General features: G+C 43.4%; 1 protein-coding gene across 2 annotated transcripts in view; it reads right to left on the bottom strand.

The window, feature by feature from the left end:
- Window positions 1–1,272: 1,272 nt before the first annotated feature.
- SLC39A10 (solute carrier family 39 member 10) overlaps window positions 1,273–27,718 on the bottom strand; it is a 173,859-nt gene continuing 147,413 nt past the window's right edge. For both annotated transcript variants that reach the window (XM_068244850.1, XM_068244851.1), the window contains exons 7-10: window positions 25,067–25,417; window positions 21,176–21,256; window positions 18,526–18,716; window positions 1,273–2,063 (exon numbers count right to left, since the gene is read on the bottom strand). In XM_068244850.1, the coding sequence (XP_068100951.1) occupies window positions 1,905–2,063; window positions 18,526–18,716; window positions 21,176–21,256; window positions 25,067–25,417 (782 nt within the window). In that variant the 3' untranslated portion in view covers window positions 1,273–1,904. The remainder of the gene's footprint in view (window positions 2,064–18,525; window positions 18,717–21,175; window positions 21,257–25,066; window positions 25,418–27,718) is intronic.

Raw genomic sequence — 27,718 nt, forward strand, 5'->3', positions numbered from 1 at the left:
GAGGCAGTGATTTATGACACAGGACTTTCTATCTCTCTGCCCTGCTACTTTTCTACTTTGAGACTGTGATCTTTGTAGTGCCGGTCCTTTGCAAGCCCTTCCAGATCCTTCTTGTAGATTATGCCCCCTTTGCACCTCATGTCCCCTTATACCTCTTTTGTCTCCCTGCATCCCCCATAAGTCCACCTCTGTCCTTGTGTTGTCTTCTATGCCCCTTTGTGTCCCCGTGTCCTCCTCTGCATGGGCACAGTACAGGGAGTCCCCGACATTGCGCCAAGTTGAAGGTTCGTATTGGCAAGCGTTCACAAGTCTGGAACTCCCTGCATTTGGACTTAAGATGCAGTGACTTTTTTCCCACTTTTGAGGGAGAAAAAGTGAGTCTTATCGTCCAAAAAATACAGTACCTCTTAGTGACATGATTTAAATAAACAAAAGATCTTCTATACCTCATTCTTATTTTCCAACCGTATGTAAGTTGTAGTTCTAAGATGAAAGCAAACCTGAAGTGAAATAAAACAATATACGGTGGGGAAAAGCACTTGTTGCATAACCTGATGCAGCCAGTTGTTGCCTTCAGGCTCACTTCTGATGCCTAATAAAGTACATTGAACTGGACAAGCATGAGTTCCAAACCATGCAAACCCAGCCCAGTGAAAGGAAGTGCTTGAGCACCTCTTCTTCTCTTCGTGCATGAGCATGAGTTGCTCATGCCCACTATGCATGAACATAGGTAGGTCAGAGAATGGAAAGGATCCTGAAGGCAACAAGCAGCACTAAACGCTTCTGCATTACGTGCTTTACCCCAAAATATATTTTGTTTTAAATTGTTTTCAGTACAAAACATGAGTGTCTGAAGAATGTATAACCATGAACTGAAAGCTTTCTCCTTGAATCCTTGAAAATAAGCCAGTAAATGGTATCATCCTAATTCAAAACGTTCGGCCATAATGATGGCTAACACGGTACAACATTATCAATCTTTTAGCAATCCCCCCTGCAGTGTGCTATTTTTTAATCCGGTCCCGGGCTGTTGGATGCACTGCTGTTAAGCCCTGGAAAAACTCAGTAAATCAGACATCATTTCACAAGGGATATAATCAACATGGACCCAATTTTCTGTCAACTAAAGTATTAGAGAAATGGTATTTTTTTTGTATACTACAGCAACTCAAATTTACAAAACCGGTCCTTCTGGTGCAGTTTTCAATCAAACTAAAAATGCAGCAAAAACATGAAAGCCAATTAAGACTAGTACACGATCATTTTAGTCTTTACTTGTAAATGTACATCCTTTTATTGTTTTGCATAAAATAAATTGTTCAGGCTCCTTTTAAAGCAAAAGTAAACAAAACTAAAAAACAAATACAGATTTTGCAGTATTCTTTGACAAATGTCTAAAGTAAACAAAGACACGGACAAATGCTCAAGTATTTTTTCCAGAAACTCCCACCGTTACGATAATACTTTCATTGGAGTTCCGACCCTTCTAATCATAGAAGCCAAGCAAAACAGAATGTATGACAAACATAGATCATATTGAATCTCATGTGTGTACATTATTCACAAGTATTACAGTAAAATACTACATTACATTTTCTACATGAATGCTATGTGATGTGACATATCCAGTTCATGTGGAAATTCCATCTGCTTTTTTGTGTTTGTAATGAAATTTTTATTAACAGTTGACATATGAAAAGAGATACATTGCTTCACAGACGATGCCGGGTAACACATATCACAGTGATTTCTGCAAAAATGGACTGTTGGGTAAACTCATTTGCTGTCATATTTGGCCTTTATTTTCTTATAAAATGGTGAAAGCAAATGCTAGATAGATTTTTTTAACAGACGAAGCCGGGAGACATATACATTACAGATGAACCAGAGATGCATCATGAAAGTCAAAACTGGATGTCAAATACTATTTTCTCTTCAAACAAAGCAATGACCAGCATTATGGCAAAACCAAGAAGAAGTCCTAAATTTTGCAGGATGAAGTGTCCTACTGGACAGTGTCCATGTTCTTCATTCTCTCCGTCTCCATGCAGCATTTCTGGCAGCTGCGGACAAGGAAACAAAGACACAGGATTTGTTAAAGATCATGAAAATATAGTGTAAAAGCACAACCATTCAGCTTCCCACCCCCCATAAAAAATGAAGAAAGTTGTGAATAAATATCACTTCAGTATATACACACACACACACACACACACACACACTCACACACAGATGGATGCAGCCAAATACAGGGCAATCTTGGAAGAAAACTTCTTGGAGTCTGCAAAAGACTTGAGACTGGGGCGGAGGTTCACCTTCCAGCAGGACAACGACCCTAAGCATAAAGCCAGGGCAACAATGGAATGGTTTAAAACAAAACATATCCATGTGTTAGAATGGCCCAGTCAAAGTCCAAATCTAAATCCAATCGAGAATCTGTGGCTAGATCTGAAAACTGCTGTTCACAAACGCTGCCCATCTAATCTGACTGAGCTGGAGCTGTTTTGCAAAGAAGAATGAGCAAGGGTTTTAGTCTCTAGATGTGCAAAGCTGGTAGAGACATACCCTAAAAGACTGGCAGCTGTAATTGTAGCAAAAGGTGGTTCTACAAAGTATTGATTCAGGGGGCTGAATAATTATGCACACCACACTTTGCAGTTATTGATTTGTAAAAAATGTTTGGAATCATGTATGATTTTCGTTCCACTTCTCAAGTGTACACCACTTTGTATTAGTCTTTCACGTGGAATTCCAATAAAATTGTTTCATGTTTGTGGCAGTAATGTGACAAAATGTGGAAAACTTCAAGGGGGCCGAATACTTTTGCAAGCCACTGTATATTCCCAGAGCCATGGAATAAAATTTCATGTTATTTTTTGCGAAAAAAAAGGCTTGTAATTATTGATAGAATACAATGAGAAAACCAAGATCACAAAACGGAAAAATATACCTTTAATTTCAAATAAAATATTGTTATTTTTGCAAAATATTGCCATACATTGTACTAGGAACATAATTTAAATATTGCAATAACCGTAACGAATTGGCAATAAAAGTAGCACATTTTATTTTAAAACTGTAATGGCTGACCAATGACAAATAATGATTTTTTCATTTTATTTCTTCCTATTCCCTTTAACCTCCCTGGAAGTAAGCCCTGAGCTGAGCTCGGGCTATGCCGCCGGGAGGCACCGCTCAGGCCCCGCTGGGCCGATTTGCATAATTTTTTTTTTGTTACACGCAGCTAGCACTTTGCTAGCTGCGTGTAACCTCCGATCGCCGCCGCTACCCGCTGATCCGCCGCTATACCCGTCGCCGCAGCTGCCCCCCCCCCTGCAGACCCCGTGCGCTGCCTGGCCAATCAGTGCCAGGCAGCGCTGTGGGGTGGATCGGATTCCCCTTTGACGTCACGACGTCTAGGGCATCATCACGCCCCATTGCCATGGCGACGGGGAAGCCCTCCAAGAGATGCGATCGGAGGGGCTGGGGGGATGCCGCTCAGCAGCGGCTATCATGTAGCGAGACATTGTCTCGCTACATGAAAAAAAAAAAAAATTAAAAAAAAGGTATTTGCTGCCCCCTGGCGGATTTTAACAAACCGCCAGGGAGGTTAAAGTAGATCCGAGGTGAACTTTTATTCATTGCATAATTGTGTTCCTTTCCTATTGTTTATAAGGCATTCCTCAAGCCAAATACTTTTTTGTTTTTGTTTTAATACTCTAATTCCCTATAAACTAAATAAACCATGCCCACGTTTTCAGAGAGCCTTGGCAGTAGCAAGGGCTCATGGGAGCTCAGTCTGGGCAGGAGGAGGAGGAGGTGTTACTAGCCATTGATTTCAGAGGCAGATGGCAGGAGGGAGGAGGGTGTGTAATGTTTACAATTGTATCACAGGAAGAAATAATCATTTTCTATTAAATCTGTTTGCAGCTAGATGTGCTGTGTAAACTATCTAAACTTTAGATAAGATATACAGATAAGTTACTTGTTATAGTTAGTTTTTCATCTCGGATCCACGTTAAAATGCATATTAAACAAAAAACTCTTAGCAGAAAGCACCACCTAAAGAAAGCCTAATTTGCAAAAAAATTATGTATACCCTATATACTCGAATACAAGTTGACCTCGTATATAAGTCGACCCTAATATTTGACCCTCTTAAGTTGGCATTTTTTAATGTTTTAAGTATAAGTCTACACAGCAAAGTTGGGGTCAAGTCCAAACCTTCTGTCAGTATAATAAAAGATAAATAAGGTTAACAATGGGGCATGAATGAGGCAGGATACCTGAAGCAACCCTGCATGATCTCCATGCATCTTCCCCACACTGTGCTGCTGTTATTGTGTTAATACATAACAGTACAGTGTTTGAAACATGCTTGCAGATTATAAGGGGTAATGGCTTCAAGTATCTTGCCTCAGTTAGAGAAACAATGATAAGCACCAGCACACTTTATGGGAGCTGCCTTAGAAGATAAGACCAGTCCTGCACTTCAAAGAAACAGTGAAGACAACAGTTTCCAGCCTGAGTTCTCAGCGCTGTGTAAACAGCTGTCAACTTTACCGGTCTGGCCCATTCACTGTACATTCAGATGCTGCAGGGAGGGTGAAGTCAGTTCCAGGGGCTGTCAATGAATTCCCTAGTGTGGATGCAGCTAAAACTCACAGTCAATGCTGATAGCCTCTATAAACAAATCACAGGCTTCAGCTCCAATCCAGCGTGTCCCGTTGCTCTGATCCCCTCCTCCACTTCCTGATACGTCACAATGCAGGGCAACCAAGTCTGTGTGTAGTGAAGGGAAGCTGCACGCACTACGGGGACAGTGATCTGTGGCCAGAACTGAGGATTTTTGATCGTCTCCTACCCAGACGGCCAGCGGGGGTTAGAGCAGTAAGGAGGAACAAACTTACAACGGGGATTTTGAGCAGCTCCTACCCCCGCCGGCTGTTGGAACATCACGTGCTGTCAGAGCGGGGGTCAGCCCATTCTGCAGCTTGCAGGGGGGGGGGGGAGCTGCATTATGGTGATCAGGCATCTGACGAGCAGGAGGGGGCAAAATCTGACTGGCTGGCACAATGCAGCAGATGCAGAGCAGAGGGAACACTTGATACTTTGCTACAAGTCAGAAATTTAGGTCTGATGCGAGTATAAGTCGCCCCCCCCCCACTTCACAAAAGTACATCAGACCTAAATTTCTCGACTCGTAGTCGAGTATATATGGTAGATCATGTAGGTGTGATAAGTAGTGATAAAGTTATTGTTGAATGAATGGAAGCGGTGCTGAAAGGTGAACCTTTCTCTGGATTTTAAGGGAAAAAACCCTTGGTGAAGCTCCAGGGTGTGTTGAATAAAAGTATCTCTAATTGATTACTGCAATTAATATTTGAATACTGTCTTCTCTTGCTTATAACATGCTTTGACAGACTTCTGAACACCTTATTTCTGCTTTTTAATACACTGTACACATCATGAACATAAATTGACTTTTTCACACTTCCGTACGGTTAAAAGGACCATAAACTGAAAAGGATATGGATTTTTCCTTTTAACTACTTGAGGACCGCAATGTTAAACCCTAAAGAACAGGCAATTTTTTGCTAAATTGGTCGCTGCAGCTTTAACCACCCTGGCGTTCTATTAAGATCGCCAGGGCGGCTGCGGGAGGGTTTTTTTTTTATAAAAAAAAATCTATTTCGTGCAGCCAACTGAAAGTTGGCTGCATGAAAGCCCACTAGAGGGCGCTCCTGCCACGTACTTCTGATCGCCTCCGGCGATCAGAAGTAACAAGAAGGGCCGCGATGAGCGGCCCTCCTTGTTTTGCTTTTCTCGTCGCCATGGCGATGAGCGGAGTGACGTCATGGACGTCAGCCGACGTCCTGACGTCAGCCGCCTCCGATCCAGCCCTTAGCGCTGGCCGGAACTGATTGGTCCGGCTGCGCAGGGCTCGGGCGGCTGAGGGGACCCGTAGCACACACGGCTAGCAAAGTGCCAGCTGCGTGTGCTCCTTTTTATTTGGCACAAATCGGCCCAGCAGGGCCTGAGCGGCACCCTCCGGCGGTAATGGACGAGCTGAGCTTGTCCATACCGCTAAGGAGGTTAAGGCCTGGCTGCAGGGCCGCACATCTTAGCACAAAGTGATTTCCCGCCCCCCCCCCCCCCCCCCCCTTTCCCTTTTTTCCCCACCAACAGAGCTTTCTGTTAGTGGGGTCTGATTGCCCCCAGCATTGTTTGATTATTTTTTTATAAATATTTATTTAATTTTTTTCCTAATGTATTTTTTTTTAAAATCCGCTCACCCTCTCCCCCCTCCAGCCAATCACTGTGATTGTCTGTCATAGGCTTCAGCCTATGACAGCCGATCACCCCTGAGCCTCTGGAGGGGACAGTCGTGCCACACGGCTGTCTCCAATACAGCGCTGCCTTAGATCGCAGCGCTGTACGGACTGGTTTCGCCGTTTAACAGTCTCCTAGCTGCGATCGCAGATGGGAGACTGAAGGCGGGGCGGAGCTCTGCCTACCAAGTGGAGATGTGCGCGATCTCCTGAAAAATGGGCACTGGGCGGTCCTGGGGATGCCACAGCGGCCACACTCATCAGCGTGATGCGGTCGGCAAGTAGTTAAAATAATACCAGTTGCCTGACTCCCTGCTAATCCTAAGTCTCTGATAGCCACAGCCCCTCAACAAGCATGCAGATCGGGTGCTCTGACTGAAGTCAGACTGGATTAGCTGCATGCTTGTTTCAGGTGTGTGATTCAGCCACTACTGCAGCCAAAGAGATCAGCAGCACTGACAAGCAACCGGTATTGTTTAAAAGTAAACATCAATATCCCTTTCAGTTTAGGTTCTCTTGAAGTTAAGACTGATATTCTGCTTATTTTACACATTCTTGTAAGTTGAAAGATAACCCTTTTGTAAAAACAAACAAACTCTTACATATCTCCAAACATATCTGAATAAGTCTGGCTCTAGAAAGTGCTTAGGGCTGTGTCCGTCCCCACTTGAGCGGAGAATGTATATGTTTTGTTCATTCGACACTCATAGAAAAACTGCCACTGAAAGGCTCCGATTTTATAAATAGGAGTCGGTTACATTCCACTTCTGTAAAACAGAAAGGAGCCTTTGGACAAGGCTTTCTAATGATCCTGGTCGCCTGTGGAGCAGGTCCTATGTGGCTGTAGCTCTAAAGCATGATATAAATGGTATGTGTCTTGTCAGTTACATCACTTTCACTTTTTTTTTTTTTTTAAGCAATATATAAGAGATAAATGCCCACACATGCTTAAAAAAATATATACATAGTGTATATATTTACTTACTTTAAAAACCTCATTTACATTACTGCCCACTTTAATCACCGCATCCCCGTGGCTGAAAACACCATAAATCACCCCTCACTCGCCCGGCAAAAACCACGACTTTCTCAGGATTTTGCTGTCGCCTCTATGCACGTCAATCAGCGCTGATCTCCGCCTCTCCCCCGCCCCTCTCAGTGAAGGAAGACTAATGCTGGGTACACAATATGAGATTTTCTGGTCGATTTACTGTCAGATCGATTATTTCCAACATGTTCGATTTGCTTTTCGCTCGACTTCCGAGCATTTTCCGATCGATTTCCGTGCACTTTAATAGGAAATCGATCGGAAAATGCTCGGAAAACGATCGGAAAGCAAATCGAACATGTCGGAAATAATCGATCTGACAGTAAATTGACCAGAAAATCTCATAGTGTGTACCCAGCATAAGGCTACATACACACTTGAGATAAAAGCCTTTGGAAAAGGCAAGATAACAGACCAATTTTACCCCATTCCATGTAGTATGATAGCCATACTCTACACAGTCTATTCTATTGAGCTGAACTCCCAATCAGATAAAAACCTTTGCAAGATGCTGGACACAAAGATGCTGTACACATGCAACAGATCAGTATCTGCAAAAGATCTGTTCCTGCAAAAGATCCATTCCTGCAAAATGCATTCATAGTCTAGGATATCTGCAGATCTCATACACACCTTGTTTAACCACTTAAAGAGAACCTGTACTGAGTAAAAATATTTAAAATAAACACACGAGGTAACTTCAAATGAACATTACAGAGTTACCTTGCCATCAGTTCCTCTCAGAAGCTCACCATTTTCTTCTGACAATAATCCCATCCAGTTCTGACAATATTTTGTCAGATCTGAAATATATCAGTTGCTGTCAGTAAAATATCAGTTGCTGTCAGTTATAGCTGAGAGGAAAACGGATGTAGCTGGTAATGTTCATGTTTCCCTATGGCTCAAGGGGGGAGCGATGTTACAGTTTAACTGTGTGCTGACCAGAAAGCTGTTATGGGGTAATGGCTATTTTCAAAATGGAGGACGGAAAATTCCCTTGATCACAGTGAACAAACAGGACGCAGGACAGGAGAAAGACACTGAGGAGTAGACTACATGGAAGGTAAGTATGACTTGTGTATGCTTATTTTGACTTTTATTTTCAGTACAGGTTTTCTTTAAGGACCACAGTCTTTTTGCCCCTTAAAGAAAACCTGAACTGAAAATTAAAAGTCAAAATAAGCATACACAAGTCATACTTACCTTCCATGTAGTCTACTCCTCAGTGTCTTTCTCCTGTCCCGTGTCCTGTTTGTTCACTGTGATCAAGGGAATTTTCTTTCCTCCATTTTGAAAATGGCCATTACCCATAACAGCTTTCTGGTCAGCACACAGTTAAACTGTAACATCGCCCACTTGAGCCATAGGGAAACATGGACATTACCTGGTACATCAGTTTTCCTCTCACCTATAACTGACAGCAACTGATATTTTACTGATAGCAACTGATATATTTCAGATCTGACAAAATATTGTCAGAACTGGAAGGGATTATTGTCAGAAGAAAATGGTGAGCTTCTGAGAGGAACTGATGGCAAGGTAAGTATGTAATGTTCATTTGAAGTTACCTTGTGTGTTTATTTTAAATATTTTTACTCAGTACAGGTTCTCTTTAAGGACCAGAGCCTTTTTTTTCCATTCAGACTACTGCAGCTTTAACAGTTTATTGCTCGGTCATACAACCTACTATCTAAATGAATTTTACCTCCTTTTCTTGTCACTGATACAGCTTTCTTTTGGAGCTATTTGATTGCTGCTGCGAGTTTTAGTTTTTATTATATTCATCAAAAGAGACATGAATTTTGTCAAAAAAATGATTTTTTTTTTACTTTCTGTGATAAAATTTGTCAAATAAAGTAAAATTTCTGTGTACATTTTTGTCCAAATTTATTGTGCTACAGGTCTTTGATTAAAAAAACCATTCAGTGTATATTTATTGGTTTGGGTAAAAGTTATAGCGTTTACAAACTATGGTGCCAAAAGTGAATTTTCCCATTTTGAAGCATCTCTGACTTTTCTGAGCACCTGTCAGGTTTCATGAGGTGCTAAAATTCCAGGATAGTATAAATACCCCCCAAATGACCCCATTTTGGAAAGAAGACATCCCAAAGTATTCACTGAGAGGCATTATTATTATTATTATTTAGTATTTATATAGCGCCGACATATTACGCAGCGCTGTACAGTATATACATATCTTGTCACTAACTGTCCCTCAAAGGAGCTCACAATCTAAACCCTACCATTGCCATATGTCTATATTATGTAGTGTAAGTACTGTAGTCTAGGGCCAATTTTTAGAGGGAGCCAATTAACTTATCTGTATGTTTTTGGAATGTGGGAGGAAACCGGAGTGCCCGGAGGAAACCCACGCAGACACGGAAAGAACATACAAACTCTTTGCAGATAGTGCCCTGGCTGGGATTCGAACCAGGGACCCAGCGCTGCAAGGCGAGAGAGCTAACCACTACGCCACCGTGCTGCATGGTGAGTTCATAGAAGATTTTATTTTTTGTCACAAGTTAGCGGAAAATGACACCGAGACCAAAAAAAAAAAAAAAAGTTTCCATTTCTGCTAACTTGTGACAAAAAAAAAAATGAAATCTGCCACGAACTCACCATGCCCCTCTCTGAATACCTTGAAGTGTCTACTTTCCAAAATGGGGTCATTTGTGGGGTGTGTTTACTGTCCTGGCATTTTGGGGGGGTGCTAAATTGTAAGCACCCCTGTAAAGCCTAAAGGTGCTCATTGGACTTTGGGCCCCTTAGCGCAGTGGTTCCCAACCTTTTCCGGGCCGGGGAACACTTTCTGACCATATTTTTCTCCGGGGAACGGCGGCGGCGGGGGGGGGGGGGGGGGGGGCGGCGGCGCGGGTGTTTGCGCGACCTAGTGGACAGTGCCGTGCTATGGGGGGGCGGCTGCATAGCTAGCATAGTTGCCCCAGTATAGGGAGTTTAGTTGCCCCAGTATGGTTAGTATAGTTACCCCAGTATAGTGCCCCAGTATAGCTAGTATAGTGCCCCAGTATAGCTAGTATAGTCCCAGTATGGATAGGTAGTGCCCCAGTATAGCCAGTAAAGTGCCCAGTATAGCTAGTATAGTACCCAGATAGCTAGTATAGTGCCCAGTATAGCTAGCATAGTGCCCAGTATAGCTAGCATAGTGCCCAGTATAGGTAGGTAGTGCCCCAGTATAGTGCCCAGTATAGCTAGTATAGTTGCCCCCAGTATAGCTAGTTTAGTTGTCCCCAGTGTAGGTAGTTTCGTTGCCCCCAGTATAGCTAGTTTCGTTGCCCCCAGTATAGCTAGTTTCGTTGCCCCCAGTGTAGGTAGTTTCGTTGCCCCCAGTATAGCTAGTTTCGTTGCCCCCAGTATAGCTAGTTTAGTTGCCCCCAGTATAGCTAGTACAGTTCCCCCCAGTATAGATGCCCAGGAGGGGGGGAAGCAGCGCTAGAAGGAGGGGCAGTGGAGGCAGCGGTGGGGAGGGGGGAAATATCCCCCCCCCCTCCCTCACCTGGGACCCCTCCTTCTGCCTCTCTCCCCCTCCGTTTAGAGGTGGCAAGTGCGGCTCGGCGGCGGGGAGGCATACGGAGAATTACTCACCACTTCTGCGTTCCAAGCCCCGGCAACGTCATGTCGTCACACATCTCCGCCTTCAATACCGCCCACTGTGCTTCCGCTAATCAGGAAGAACAGTGGGCGGCATTGAAGGCGGAGATGTGTGACGGCATGACGCTGCCGGCGCTTGGAACGCGGAAGTGGTGAGTAATTCTCCGTATGCCTCCCCGCCGCACTTGCCACCGCTAAACGGAGGGGGAGAGAGGTAGAAGGAGGGGTCCCAGGTGAGGGAGGGGGGGGATATTTCCCCCCTCCCCACCGCTGCCTCCACTGCCCCTCCTTCTAGCGCTACTTCCCCCCTCCTGCACCCTAAAGTAGGTACAGGTCTGGCGAGAGGCCAGACCTGTACGGCACACCGGGCAACATGCCGCGGCACACTAGTGTGCCGCGGCACGCTGGTTGGGAAACACTGCCTTAGCGCAGTTAGGCTGCAAAAAAGTGCCACACATGTGGTAAATATCTGTAAATGACAATGTTTTGATTTTTTTTACACACAATTGTCCATTTACAGAGAGATTTCTCCCACCCAGCATGGGTATGTGTAAAAATACACCACAAAACACATTATACTACTTCTCCTGAGTACAGCGATACCATATGTGTGGCACTTTTTTGCACCCTAACTGCGCTAAGGGGCCCAAAGTCCAATGAGTACCTTTAGGATTTCACAGGTCATTTTGAGACATTTGGTTTCAAGACTATGCCTCACGGTTTAGGGCCCCTAAAATGCCAGGGCAGTTTAGGAACCCCACAAGTGAACCCATTTTAGAAAGACAACACCACAAGGTATTCTGTTAGGAGTATGGTGAGTTCATAGAAGATTTTTTTTTTGTCACAAGTTAGCGGAAATTGACACTTTGTGAAAAAAAAACAATAAAAATCAATTTCCGCTAACTTGTGACAAAAAATAAGATCTTCTATGAACTCGTCATACACCTAACGGAATATCTTGAGGTGTCTTCTTTCTAAAATAGGGTCACAATTTGAGAACATCCTGCGCTTCCTGCACTTCAGTGCCAATACAACCTGTCATCTAAGAGGCCACCCTGCTTATGACCGGTTCCACAAAATTCGGCCCCTCATAGACCACCTGTCATCAAAATTTGCAGATGCTTATATCCCTGAACAGTCATTTTGAGGCATTTGGTTTCCAGGCTACTCCTCACGGTTTTGGGCCCCTAAAATCCCAGGGCAGTATAGGAACCCCACAAATGACCCCATTTTAGAAATAAGACACCCCAAGGTATTCCGTTAGGTGTATGATGAGTTCATAGAAGATTTTATTTCTTTGTCACAAGTTAGTGAAAAATGATACTTTGTGGAAAAAAAACGATAAAAATCATTTTCCGCTAACTAGTGACAAAAATATATATAGTGTAAACCAAGCGCTAAGGTTAAAAGATCAATTGATAATCAATTGCACAGCTGCGTGTTAAAAGGGGAAAACTCTCTACCCCTTGCAAAATTGTAAACAGTATTGAAAAATATAACACGCGCTAGATGAAGTTCTAATTCTATTTAATCCTAAAATAAAATCACATAAAATCACATAAACTGCAACGGGTTAGCCACCCTTAAACCACACACACACACCTATATTGAAGGGCCCTTCAGTATTCTGCTAAAAAGATAAAAAAATGTTTTTTTTGAAAAAGGATTAACTAAAAATGGACAGTCCAAAAACTTACAAAAAAGGAGCGTCCTCCTTACAGTAGTATTTAGAGATGTCTTTAACCATTTACCGCCATCCTAACGTATTAAAACGTCATGCTTACCGCTATTAACAGCAACATGACGTTTTAATACGTCGCGCATTCCCGCCGCTGCTACCGCCGTGTGTCCGCCGCTACCGCCGCCATTACCGTCGGGATCCCGTGCTGGGCGATTGGGGAAGAGGACTGAACAGTCCTCTACCCAATCGCAGTGCCTGGAGTGAATGGACGTGACCGCGAACAGCGGCTACGTCCATTCACATAAACAGGAAATGTAACAGTTTAATAAAGTGTGTAAAAAAAAAAAAAAAAGTGAACACGTCCTATGAGTGTTCACCAGCGCCATCTTGTGGCCAAAAAGTATATTACACCTACAAAACACACACATTTTCAAGTATATACACATCATTAATAAAATTACACTTCCTACCCTCCCCCCCAAAAAAAACACTTGTAAAAAAAAAAAAATCAGCTTAAAAAAATAAATAAATAGTTGCCTTAGGGACTCAGCTTTTTTTATTCTATATTTTATGGGGGAAAATTAATTTTAATTTATTACATAGGGGCTTGTAATTATGGCCAGAACAAACAGAAAAATAACCACTTATATTTCAAAATAATATACTGTCGCCATACATTGTGGTAGGGACATAATCTAAACGGTTTAATTATCGGGACCACTGGGCAAATAAAACGTGTTTGTTTTATCCACAGGAGAATGTTTAATTTTAAAACTATAAAGGCTGAACACTGAGAAATAATGATTTTTTTTCTTTTTTTTTCTGTTTTTCTCATTAAAATGCATTTAGAATAAAAAAATTCTTAGCAAAATGTACTATCCACAGAAAGCCTAATTGGTGGCGAAAAAAACGAGGTATAGATCATTTTCTTGTGATAAGTAGTAATAAAGTTATTAGGGAATAAAAGGGAGGAGCGCTGACAACTGAAAATTGCTCTGGTCCGTTAGGATAAAAACCCTTGGGGGTGAACTGGTTAAACTGATTCAGCAACAGCTCACACTTGCCCGACGCGCTTATAAGCGTTTCATAAAAATGTCTTTCACACAAACTCACGGGTACCGCCTTGATGTTTTACTTCTTACAAGATGTGCCCGTGAAGTGTTCCGGTCAATGGTCCAGGACTTTCTCCTGCTAGCTCCATAAAGAGCGCTAATATGATCGGCGGCAACTACCCAAGCGTCTTCTCCAAGCCGGCGACTCCGTGCAGGCTGCGTCACTTCCACCCGTCAGGCTCTGCAAGCCGCTGTACGTACATCCGCCCAGCTGGATTCCACCAGGGTTTCGCTGTTCGTGGCGACGCCACCACTAAGGAACTTGGAACTATGTGCACGGGTAGCCGCTGCGCGCTTAGACGGCTTTCCCAGTTCCAGTCCTAGATACTTGTTGTCCGCAGAGATTAAACACCTCTTTTACCTCAGTAGTGACAAAAATAAAATCTTCTATGAACTCTCCATACTCCTAACGGAATACCTTGGGGTGTCTTCTTTCTAAAATGGGGTCACTTGTGGGGTTTCTATACTGCCCTGGCATTTTAGGGGCCCTAAACCGTGAGGAGTAGTCTTGAAACCAAATGTCTCAAAATGACCTGTGAAATCCTAAAGGTGCTCATTGGACTTTGGGCCCCTTATCGCAGTTAGGGTGCAAAAAAGTGCCACACATGTGGTACCGCCGTACTCAGGAGAAGTAGTATAATGTGTTTTGGGGTGTATTTTTACATATACCCATGCTGGGTGGGAGAAACATCTGGGATGCGGCGTTTTAAGAGGAGCAATAATGTTAATGAGGTTTTTGAAGTAAAAACCACATTTTTTGGGTGACTTCAGAGTCTCTTTAAGGTACACCCAAACCGAATTTCCACAATAAAAATAGAGCGTACAGACATTTGTCCTTAACTGACCCATACCTGACAGCACCCGGTTCCATAGGTTGCTCCTCCCAGCCCCTAAAATCTGTGCTTAAAATGACTGGCAGTGAGAAAAGGAGCTGAGTTGGCAAAAGCGAGTGCACATTTGGCAAGTGACACAGCGCTGAAATGGAAGCTGTAACATGGCTGGCAATATTTTAAAAATGGAGGTGCAGAAAAGCAACAGATGAGCGGGACATCAGAGGAGAGAAAAGAGGATGATTAAATCTACATGTGGTAAGTACAAGTGAAAATTTAGAATATCATACAAAAGTTCATGTATTTATTTATTTCACTAATTCAACTTAAAGAGAAGCCGAGGAGGGTTTTAAGAATGATAGCCGCACACAGAGGCTGGGTCTGCTTATACAGCCCAGCCTCTGTTGCTTTGTAGTGTCCCCCCAGGCCCCTCCTGCGCTCTGCCATGCCCCCATAAATCACAGCCGCGCTGTCGACACGCAGCGGGCTGTGTTTACCTATGCAGTGTCACTCTTGCCACTCCCCCCGCCTCCTGCATAGTTTCGGTACCCGCCCACGCCCCTTCCCTCCAATCACTACATAGGTAAACACAGCCCGCTGCGACACGCTGCGTGTCGACATTATGGCTGTGACTTATGGGGGCATAGCAGAGCGCAGGGGGGACACTACATAGCAACAGAGGCTGGGCTGTATAGGCAGACCCAGCCTCTGTGTGCGAATATCATTCTTAAAACCCACCTCGGGTTCTCTTTAAAAGGTGAAACTAATAAATGAAATAGGAATCCATTGCAGGTGATTTGGATTAATTACTGTATTTTTCGGACCATAAGACGCTCCGGACCATAAGACGCACCTAGATTTAGAGGGCAAAAACCAGGGGAAAAAAATATTTTTATCCTGGTGCATCTATGGTCCAGGGGCATCTTGTGGATGTTCTCACCCCAATTATTATGGCCTTCTTGTACTTCTTGTGCCCCCCCTTGTACCTCTCTTTGTCCTCTTCCTATCCCCCTTGCGACTTCCTGAGTCCCCATCTGTCCCCCTTGGCCTCCTCAGTTTGTCCCCCTGTGTCCTCAGCTTATCCCCCTGTGTCCTCTGCTTGTCCCCCTGTGTCCTCTGCTTGTCCCCCTGTGTCCTTAGTATATCCTTCTGTGTCCTCTGCTTGTCCCCCTGTGTCCTCTGCTTGTCCCCGTGTCCTCTGCTTGTCCCCGTGTCCTCTGCTTGTCCCCCTGTGTCCTCTGCTGGCCCCCCTGTGTCCTCTGCTGGCCCCCCTGTGTCCTCTGCTGGTCCCCCCGTGTCCTCTGCTGGTCCCCCCGTGTCCTCTGCTGGTCCCCCTGTGTCCTCAGCATGTCCCCGCCCCCCCCCCCCGCAGTGTAATAAGCGGCCCCCGCTGTGTAGTTAATGTCAGCAGTGTATAACCCGATAATCCCAGCATCAGTACAATGACATTGCCCCCCCGCAGTGTAATTAGCGGTATCAATATAATCCAATTCGGCGCCCACTTTGTAGTTAGTGGCAGCCATGTATTACCTGATAGTCCCGCAGTGTATTCGCCGCATTAGCATATTCCATTGTCTCCCGCTGGCGCTGTGTAATTAGCAGCCATCCGAACCTAGAAGTCCACGCTGCTCAGAGACTTTTCCTATGATTCATTCTTCCCTCTAGTGCCGGCCGCCTGTAATGACGCAACATGAAAAGCCGGCACTAGAGGGAAGAATGCCGCATAGGAAAAGTCTCTGAGCAGCGCGGACTTCTAGGTTCGGATGGCTGCTAATTACACAGTGCCAGCGGGAGACAATAGAATATGCGAATGCGGCAAATACACTGCGGGACTATCAGGTAATACATGGCTGCCACCAACTACAAAGCGGGCGCCTAATTGGATTATATTGATACCGCTAATTACACTGCGGGGGGGGCAATGTCATTGTACTGATGCTGGGATTATCGGGTTATACACTGCTGACGTTAACTACACAGCGGGGGCCGCTAATTACACTGCGGGGGCGGGAACAAGAAGAGGACACAGGAGGACAAAGAGTGTACTTCACAGTCCCCAACATTGCGGCACAGCGGCGGTTCGTAACGGCGGGTGTTTGTAAGTCAAGGACTCCCTGTATTGGGACCATAAGACGCAGTGACTTTTCCCCCGACTTTTGGGGGAGAAAAAGTGCGTCTTATAGTCCGAAAAATACGGTAGCTGATTAGAGTCTGACACTTTGAGCCTAGAATATTGAACATTTTCACAGTACAGGATTTTCTAAAAAAATTTGCATATTGTGATAAAGTTCATTATTTTCTGTAATGTACTGATAAACACTAGACCTTCATATATTTTAGATTCATTACACTACAACTGAAGTAGTTCAAGCCTTTTATTGTAGTTCAAGCTCATCCAGAGTGTTGGGTTTTGCGTCTCTCAACTTTCTCTTCACAACATCCCACAGATTCTCTATGGGGTTCAGGTCAGGAGAGTTGGCAGGCCAATTGAGCACAGTAATATCATGGTCAGTAAACCATTTACCAGTGGTTTTGGCACTGTGAGCAGGTGCCAGGTCGTGCTGAAAAATGAAATCTTCATCTCCATAAAGCTTTTCAGCAGATGGAAGCATGAACCCACTTTTGAACCAGAAACAGCAGCAGAAGCGCCTGACCTGAGCTACAGAGAAGCAGCACTGGACTGTTGCTCAGTGGTCCAAAGTACTTTTTTCGGATGAAAGCAACTTTTACATGTCATTCGGAAATCAAGGTGCCAGAGTCTGGAGGAAGACTGGGGAGAGGGAGATGCCAAAATGCCTGAAGTCCAGTGTCAAGTACCCACAGTCAGTGATGGTTTGGGGTGCCATGTCAGCTGCTGGTGTTGGTCCACTGTGTTTTATCAAGGGCAGGGTCAATGCAGCTAGCTATTAGGAGATTTTGGAGCACTTCATGCTTCCATCTGCTGAAAAGCTTTATGGAGATGAAGATTTCATTTTTCAGCACGACCTGGCACCTGCTCACAGTGCCAAAACCACTGGTAAATGATTTACTGACCATGGTATTACTGTGCTCAATTGGCCTGCCAACTCTCCTGACCTGAACCTCATAGAGTATCTGTGGGATATTGTGAAGAGAAAGTTGAGAGACGCAAGACCCAACACTCTGGATGAGCTTAAGGCCGCTATCAAAGCATCCTGGGCCTCCATAACACCTGAGCAGTGCCACCGGCTGATTGCCTCCATGCCACGCTACATTGAAGCAGTCATTTCTGCAGAAGGATTCCTGACCAAGTATTGAGTGCATAACTGAACATAATCATTTGAAGGTTGACTTTTTTTGTTTTAAAAACACTTTTCTTTTATTGGTCGGATGAAATTTTTTGAGATAGGAATTTTGGGTTTTCATGAGCTGTATGCCAAAATAATCAATATTAAAACAATAAAAGGCTTGAACTACTTCAGTTGTGTGTATTTGAATCTAAAATATATGAAAGTCTAATGTTTATCAGTACATTACAGAAAATAATGAACTTTATCACAATATGCTAATGTTTTGAGAAGATCCTGTATATGATAGTCTGAGATTTTGGGTTTTTTTCTGAAGCTTTAAGCCATAATCATCAAAATTATAACAAAGGCTTGAAATATCTTGCTTTGCATCTAATGAGTCTATTTCATTTATTAGTTTTACCTTGTTGAATTACTGAAATAAATGGACTTTTGCACGATATTCCAATTTTTCACCCGTATGCCTTATGTGTGTTTGGCCAGGTTTTTTCAAATTCAGGGGTGCTTTAAAAATTTCTCACAGAGCCATTAAATAGGAGTGATTTTAGGATGTCCCAAACTTGTTTAGCGTGTTTTACTTTCAAAATAATCAAGAAATACCCAGTAAAAAAAAACAACAACAATTTTTCATTTTAACTGTTCCTTACCATATCAACTAGTGCAACATATAGAAACATGCCAGCTGTAACGGCAAAAATCCAGAGTGTGATATCATTGGCATATTGTCCAACTGCTGTGCCTATCAACATGCCTACATAAGCCATCATTGCAGACAGTAGATTGTATACAATGGCTTGCTTGACAGTCATGCCAGCCTTCAGTAATACTGCAAAATCTCCTGCAACAATAGAAACGCATGGAAAAAAAAAAAAAGTTTATTTCAAATTATTACAACACGCAACATGAAAGAGCCCATCATAGAAAATGTGAAATTAGGTTCCTCCAATTATATTTTATCAAAGGTTTGTGTAAACAGTAAATTAGGCTTAAAGCGGAATATAACCCTACATTTCAACTTTGCTCTAAAACATTATTTACAGTATATTATATGCAACCAGCATTTTTTTTTAATAGACCAGCATTGGAAGGGTTACACAGGGCTTTAAAGTTCCTGGAGATTTCTGCAGACGCATCCGAAGCTGAAATAGATACATTTTGTTTACATAAATGTATCTAAGTGTTGAATGTTACACACTTTGGCTGTCCTCCAGCTCAGTCAGAGAGATGAGTCACATTCAACACTTAGATACATTTATGTAAACAAAATGTATCTATTTCAGCTTCGGATGCGTCTGCAGAAATCTCCAGGAACTTTAAAGCCCTGTGTAACCCTTCCAATGCTGGTCTAGTAAAAAAAAAATGCTGGTTGCATAGAATATACTGTAAATAATGTTTTAGAGCAAAGTTGAAATGCAGGGTTATATTTCACTTTAATCTGACTGATGACACAAAATCACTGTCAACATAGTTTGCCGCTTTCATTTTACAATATATTATAGACAAATCTGACACATTTAATGAACAGAACTCAAAACTCCACATTTGTTGGGCAATGTTTCAGTTCCAATTTTCCAGTCCAGTCTCCAGGAATTACTAGAAATGGTGAATTAGACTTATTGGTAATTCCTCTTCCTGGTACCTTCCATGATGTCTTGTGAAGACAAAAAAAATTTAGCGCTGCCAGTGTTACATTTCTGTTAAAGGTGCAAGCTGCAGAATTATTTTCATGATTTTGGCTTTATATCCTACTGACCTGGGGCATCTATACAGACAACTAAAACTGATAAGTACATTTTGTTCTGCATGCATCTTTTAAGGCATGGCTGATTTGGTTATAAACACTGAAGATCAATGACAGCTCTGCAGGCTGCACTCTTTGGCTTTGTTCACACATAAATATGTACATTTCTGGTCCACTCCAGTGTTGTCCTGTCAGTTTTGCATCAGTTTTCTATCAGTTTTACCTGATTGGACCAGAAATGTACACCTTTTATGTGTGAACACACTCATACAAAACTGACAGGACTGGACCGAAAATGTACAGATTTATGTGTGAACACATCCACAGAACCCCATTCAAAACTGATGCCAACTATCAAAAACTGACAGGACTGGACAACTCTTTATGGCCCAGTGCACACCGAGCGGTTTTTGGAGCGATACGCCGGCCGCATCCGCCTGGAAAAACGCCTGGCTAATGTATTGCAATGGGATGGTGCACACCAGCGGTTTGAGGTTTTTGCCAAGCCGCAAACGCACCTCCTGCTGCGCGTTTGCGGTTTGCTAAAAAAACTCAAACCGCCGGTGTGCACCACACATTGAAATACAATAGCCAAGCGTTTTCACTGGCTGATGCGGCTGGTGGATCGCATACAAAATCTGCTTGGTGTGCACCCGGCCAAATATCTGCTCTCTGCTCCCAAAACCGCTAGCGTTTTGACGATCTGCTAGCGGTTTTGGTGTGCACTGGGCCTTAGTGTGAATCAAGCCTCAAAGGGGAAATAAAATGTACTGTGGACAATTGAAAAAAATAAACAAACAGTAAAAAAAGCAAGAAAAACAAAACAAAAAACAAACCTACCTGTCTATAAAATGACCCCCAAAACAACAAGCTTATTCTTATGATGTTGACAAGTCAGACATATTTGTTTTGCTCCCACAGTGCAGGACAGCACCAGGGATGGTTGTAGACTTTTTGCTACCTCAGGCAGCGGCTTAGTTTATTTTTATGGCTAACAGCAGATCAGTTATCCCACATAGAGGCATAGTAAAAAATCACGGGGCCCCACAGCAAAATATAGTGGTGTTTGTAAGTTAGTGAACCCTTTCAAATGTTCTACCTTGGTGTAATCTGCTGGATCTCAAAGAACAGAGGGGGGGGGGGGGGGGGGGGGGGCTTGGGGTGGATAGCATAGATAATTATAGGGCCATCAGCAATCCTTGTGGTGATAGTGGCATGTGCTAAATTTAGCAATTGTTTGGAGGTGAGGGGGAGAGACCCTGCAAAACTTTAGAACCTTCATAATGGCGCCTGCAAAAACACACCTACTATGCTTAATGGACAATCTGGCTTGAAGCATGTTATTATAGTGAAGTCAGCTCTCCATCTTAGCGTGTTTTTTCTTTATTTATTTATAAGCAAGTTTACTTGTGTGGCTCATCCCAATATGTGCATGACATAAGGTTATGTGCAATGGAGTTAATAAAATCCTTAAATTGTGATTTTCATCTACAGAACACTGACATTTCCTTTTAAAGAAGAATTACACTACTGTACACAGGGTGATGTGATCTTACCCAATTCATGGGGAAGCTCATGGCAAAATACTGCTACCGAGGTACTTATTCCACCCGTCAGACCAGCACTGAAAGCAGCACCTGCAAGTAATAGGAAATGTAGACGTTCCCTTAATATATAAAAACAAAGTATTCTACAATTATTTTTATCATGTGGTACACATATTCCAGTGTGTACTTCTGAAAGGTCCTGCAAGCAGCAGCATGATCAGTCTTGAAGCGTTTCAACAAAAGCTGAGTCTTAGAAGATTATTACAATTTTTAAACAAAAATGTGTTTTTATTTAATTGGCTCGGAACCGCCGATCATTAAAACTACACCACACTTGTGGCTGACTAAGTCCGATTCGGCGCAGTTTTAACGCTGGTGGCTCCTGAGCATAGGACGCAATAGCATGTCCCTGCCGTACATCGGCCAGGAGCCTTTTTCATTGACTCCTGACTTCCTGATCACTTGTGAGCCAATTGTTGATTGAGAATAACAGTACCGATTTTCCACCAAGGCACGACATTCACTGAAGGAGTCCAGTTTTAACCTTCTGCCACCCTGTGTGTCTAGCCGAAACACCTCTCAGCGCAATGCACTAATTACTGACACATACATGTGGAGTGTCAAACCTGTAACCAGCTTAGCGAGCTTGCGATATACAATGATGCACAATATAGCAACTCTCTACCGCCCTGTGGAGTGAGACGACGTTCCTGGCTGCATGTCCCAGCAGGAAGGATCCTTGGATGTAACCAGACTTCCAGCAGAAGTCCGCAATCCACCATATGGGCTGGGATCTGCAACTTGTGCCAGGTGTAGCTGTAGCCTCTGTAGTTTTATCCGCAGTTTGTGATGAAACAGTATCGCATGGCTTGCGGTCGAGGGAGAGAGCAGAGGCACGGGGGACAAGGTCACATGGACCCAGTGTAAGCATCCAGTCACGTGAGGCATTTCAACCACTCGGACTTCATCATGTCTGATGAAGTCCAAATGGATGAAACGTACCATGCTCTTCCTCGGTTGCCAGCCATATTACATTGTTTCATCACAAACCCTGGATAAAACTACAGCTTTCTGCCAAGGCTGCAGCTACACCTGGCTGAAGTTGCAGATCCCGGCCCATACGGAGGATTGCAGACTTCCACTGAAAGCCCGGGTTACATCCAAGGATCCTTACCTCTGGGACATGCAGCCAGGAATGCAGTCTCACTACACAGGGCCGTAGCTCGTGACTTGCCATATTTGCCTTCATTGTACATTGTAAGCTGGCTGGGCTGGTTAGAGGTTTGACACTCCACACATTTTTTTTTAAATTAATTAATTTATTTAAGTATTTATATAGCGCTGACGTATTACGCAGCGCTGTACAGAGTTTATTGTCTTGTCACTAACTGTTCCTCAGAGGGGCTCACAATCTAGTCCCTACCACCATAGTCATATGTCTATGTATGTATCATGTAGTGTATGTATCATAGTCTAGGGACAATTTAGGGGGAAGCCAATTAACTCATCTGTATGTTTTGGGGATGTGGGAGGAAACCGGAGTGCCCGGAGAAAACCCACACAGACACAGGGAGAACATACAAACTCCTTGCAGATGGTGACCTGGCTGGGAGTCAAACCGGGGACCCAGCGTTGCAAGGCAAGAGTGCTATCCACTATGCCACCGTGCTGCCAAGGACAGTGCCCCGTGTGAGTCAGTAATGAGTGCATTGCAGCATTGTGCTGAGAGGCGTGCCATCTAGTCACACAGGGTGACAGAAGGTTGAAGGTGGACCGCTTCAGTGAACAAGGGTTGGACAAAATAATGGAAACACCTAACATTTTGGCATCATCTTTGAACATGTTTTAAGCAATCAAAACTTATGTTAAATTTGTTTTGTTTATTATTTTTGGTTATTTGATATGTTTAATTAAAATAATTGTTTTTTTACAGATATATAAAACAAAGTTAGTTATAGTTTATAAAAATGGCAAATCTCTCAGACTTTCAAAGAGGCCAAATTGTTGGTGCTCGTATGGCAGGCGCTTCTGGAACAGAAACTGCCGGAATGCGTGGCATTTCAAGAGGTACTGTCTCAAAAGTAATGACTGCCTTTGAAAGAGAAGGAAAAACATCCTCAGCAAAGCACAGTTGTAGCCGAAAGTCGAAGTTGTGTGAGAGAGACCGTCGGAATCGAATTGTTAGAAAAGGTCGGAAGACCACGGCTTTTAAAATCACTGTAGAGCTGAATGAACACCTACAGAACCCAGTTTCCACAAAAACTGTTCGTCGGGAGCTGTACAAATCTGGATTCCACGGAAGAACTGCAATTGGGAAACCTCTGCTCTCAAAGACAAATGTTTCAAAGCGTTTAGAGTGGTGTAGAAACCACCAAAATTGGTCCCTCAAGCAGCGGAAAAATGTGATTTTCTCTGGCGAATCATCGTTTACCTTATTTCCGATCTCCAGCCGAGTGTACGTTTGGAGACAGCCGAAAGAAGCATTTCATCCAGACTGCCTTCTCCCAACCGTAAAACATGGCGGGGGTTCTGTGAAGATCTGGGGTAATATTTCTTGGAAATCCGCCAGGCCAATGATTTCCCTTCATAGAAGAATTAACAACGGAAACTACTTAGGAATTTTGGGCGACCAAGTTCATCCTATGGTTCAAGAACTGTTTCCGGAGGGGAATGCCATCTTTCAAGATGATACTGCCCCAATCCATACTGCTAGAATTGTTAAAGAATGGCACGAGGAACATTCTAGTGAAGTTGAGCATCTCATCTGGCCACCACAATCCCTAGACCTCAACATTATTGAGCATTTATGGTCATTTTTAGAGATTCAAGTAAGAAGTCGATTTCCGCCGCCATCGTCTCTAAAAGAACTGGAGGGTGTTTTAGCTGAAGAATAGGCTAAAATTCCTTTGGAAACAATACACAATTTGTATAAATCAATACCTCGGACAATTGAGGCTGTAATTGCCGCAAAAGGTGGACCTACCCCATATTAAAATATATTTTGTTGATTTTCAAGGTGTTTCCATTATTTTGTCCAACCCCTGAATGTCGTGCTTTGGTGTATAATCCTGTGAATTAGGCCTTAAGATAATACCGGCATTTGGTTTAATTGGAGAGCACGCCTTAAAGTAACAGTCTTAATTCTTTGGGCCCATTTCCACTGAGAGTGATTTGCTTCAAATTGCAAAATGCTAGCGATTTTTAAGTCACTAGGGAGGGTTACTACTTTAACATAGTAGTAGTGAAAAGTATTTTTCTATAAATTGCAATTCTTTTTGGAGAGATTTTACCTGTGATTGTGCTTTTATGTTAAAAGATAAATGCAAAATTGCATTGCAAAACTGATAAAGAATCACAATCACTTGCATTTATGTTTTCCTTTGTTCGATTGCTTGTGGAAAATGTCCTTTTATGGCAGTTGACTGGACCGCATAACTTTTATTTTAATGGTGGGAGTGCTTATGCTGCTTTCTATACCATTTTGTCTAATATGTCCAATAAAGATTTGTTATCTTGGTAAGCTCAGAGTTCCCTTACAGTATTATTTTCAGTTATGGAATTTAAGGTGAGACGAGCATATTTTAGAACGGGTTGATATCCTGTAGATAACTTATCTTGTGATTCGATTTTTGATTACCTTTTAAAGATATTGCTTACCAGTACCTGCCTGTCATTCTAATCTCTGTACTTCAGCAACGCCTTCAACAAGCATGTGCCCGAGTGAAGTCAAAACTTCTGACATGGTAATTTAAGCATTAAAAGCAAAAGACTAGCACAACAGCCAGGCAAGCAGCATTTTTTGTAAGCAAGTCAGCATCAGCCACTTCAACTATCATGTCATAATTTTCCTTTACAACTCCTACCGAGAGCTGGGTATAATAAAGCAAAGCCTGTGCTTACCTATAGCTAAACCATCACTGAAGTTGTGCATTCCATCCCCCATGATAACCATCCAAGCTATACTAGAAATTCCAGTGTTTTTCATATCCTTTCCTGAGTGACAATGACCATGTGAATGGTGGGAGTGCTTATTATGATTGTGTTTCTTTGGCATCCCCTCCTTTTGGTGATTATTTTCAAATTGTCCATCATCCACACTATGATCATCATCATATAGTCCATCTCGGTTACTGTGTGGTGTCACTTCATCAACTGGAACGAAAACCTTCATAGGCGACTGAAGACTACCCACATAAGTCATTTCTGTTTCATTTAGTCTTTGGCCTTCAGATACAGTCTGATCATCTGTTCCTAAAATAAAAGCAACAAACTATTATATACACGAATCCCAACATTCATTTTCAGATCCCTTTAAGAAAACCCACTGAACCATCTTTTATCCCATCCCACCGAGATTATAACTGCGTGTATAAACAGCCCCATATCAACACATCTATCATATGATACATTAGCCATGGTTTCTGACACTGCAATTAAATCGTACGGAAATCTATTTAAAGAAAAAGTTATCTCAGGGATAGTGTCCTCTTATGTGTTTCCCCCTTTCTCTTTTCAGCTCTGTCCAAGCATGAGCAAAATTATCAAATCGCAAGTTGTTCCTGGTTAACTTCAATATTATTTTTCTCACCTTATTTATTTTTAGCCATTTCTACTTGCTGGATGTTTAAAATGTTTTCTATGAAAAAACTGAAAAATTGTTCAATGAGATAAATCAAGAGAGAAATGTTTGTGGCTCTGTAAAATGTATAAGCTAAAGCCTTAATATACACCAGCAGTCCTGGATGTGTACTTGGGTTTCAGGGGCTTAAAGAGATGATTTGCATATTCAGGGTAATGCGGCATGGGGAAACCACACGTTCTCGCTAAAAGCTGAATTATTGCAAATACCTCATTTTAAGGCAGCAAAAATAAATTTAGCATTGCTTTTTAGTAAGATGGCTTTTCAGTCTCTTTTAGCACCTTATATTCACCCTGTGGTTCTGGGTCACCATGACCTATCTGGGTACTCTAAGTGAAATGTTGTGCACCTCATGCACCAGAACCTCAGGCTCATACATTTTGCCTGAAAAACGTTTGACATTTCTATTTTAAATGATGTGACTTTCTGAAATGTTTATTAAAAAGTATCTTTCCATAAGAATTTGAAGACCGCTATGAACTTTCAAAAACTCCAATGAATCAGTACTTGCTTTGTGAAGTAAGGACAGTCTAGAAACTTGCTACTCATTTTCCAAACCTGGACTTATTCAGTGGCAGCAAACACACCATTATCAGCTGGACTGAAGGGATTGCTTCTGCGATATAGTGGCGTTTCAGCTTTAAGTAAACCTGAAACAAAAGGAAAACTTTTACTTACCTGGGGCTTCTTCAGCCCCCGTAGCCTATAAAGTCCCTTAGTGTTTTTCAGGTCGTCTATGTTGTTTTTCGTTGTCACCTAAATTAAATGTATGCGACTCAACTGGGCCTCCACAATCGAGCTCCTATGGCCGGGAGGTTCTGCTCATGTGCAGTTCGTAAACTCTTATAAGTGTGCATGTTACGGCCAGAACCCGAAGTCTGGCCACTTCGGGTTCTGGCCGGTCACAATGCGAAGTGGCCGGCTGATCCGGCCAATATACAAAATGCCTGTGAATTTTGGACTTTGGCCGGCCAGAACGCGTTGCGACTTACCTTGGCCGGCCAAGTCCAGAAGTTTCCTGCACCGCTCCCCCGCCAGCTGCTCTCCTCTCCCCTCCCAACCGCCAGCCAGGAAGCCCTGCTCCTCCCCCGCTGCCGTTCTAGACCTCAGATCAGGGCGATCGGAGCGGGGAAGCAGAGAGAGGCAGAGCAGCTCACGCATCCCGCAGGATGCATACACTTCAATGCAGAAGTGACATCATTGAACACTTTCGCATTGAAGTGTATGGGTCCGGACGGGTAGCGCGCGCGCACTCTGCCTCTCTCCACCTCTCTGGTCGCCCTGATCGGAGGTCTGAGTACTAGTGCTGGAAACCTCCCTCTCAGCCCAGCAAAGCCCACCCCGAGCCATGCAAAGCCGCCCCCCCCCACCATGCAAAACACCCAGAAAAGACCCCCCAGTCATGCAAAGCCCCCCCCCCCCACCATGCAAAGTGCACAGCAAAGCACCCAGCAAAGCCCCCCCAGCCATGCATAGCACCCTGCAAAGACCCCCCCCAGCCATGCAAAGCCGCCCCCCCAAGCCACCACCATGCAAAGATCACAGCTAAGACCCCCCAGCCATGCAAAGCCCCTCCCCCCAGACCATGCAAAGTGCACACCAAAGCACCCATAGCCATGCACAGCCCCCCAGCAAAGACCCCACACCATGCAAAGCGCCCAGCAAAGCACCCCCAGCAATGCAAAGCCCCCAGCAAAGCACCCCCAGCCATGCATTCCCCCCTCATCTGTGACTAATCACCACTGTAATTTGATCTCTCCCCCTGTGACCTGACTGCCACAGCAGAGCAGCTAATTTAAAAGCACAGGATGTTAACAATATGTCTGCTCCCAAGAAAGCAGGATGTAGACACACTGCAGATTTATTGCAGGATTTGCATCAGCTGTAACTAAGAAATGCTTTTCTTTAAAAAG

Source organism: Hyperolius riggenbachi, chromosome 7 (genome assembly GCF_040937935.1).
Source record: "Hyperolius riggenbachi isolate aHypRig1 chromosome 7, aHypRig1.pri, whole genome shotgun sequence".
In the NCBI taxonomy this organism is placed as follows: domain Eukaryota; kingdom Metazoa; phylum Chordata; class Amphibia; order Anura; family Hyperoliidae; genus Hyperolius; species Hyperolius riggenbachi.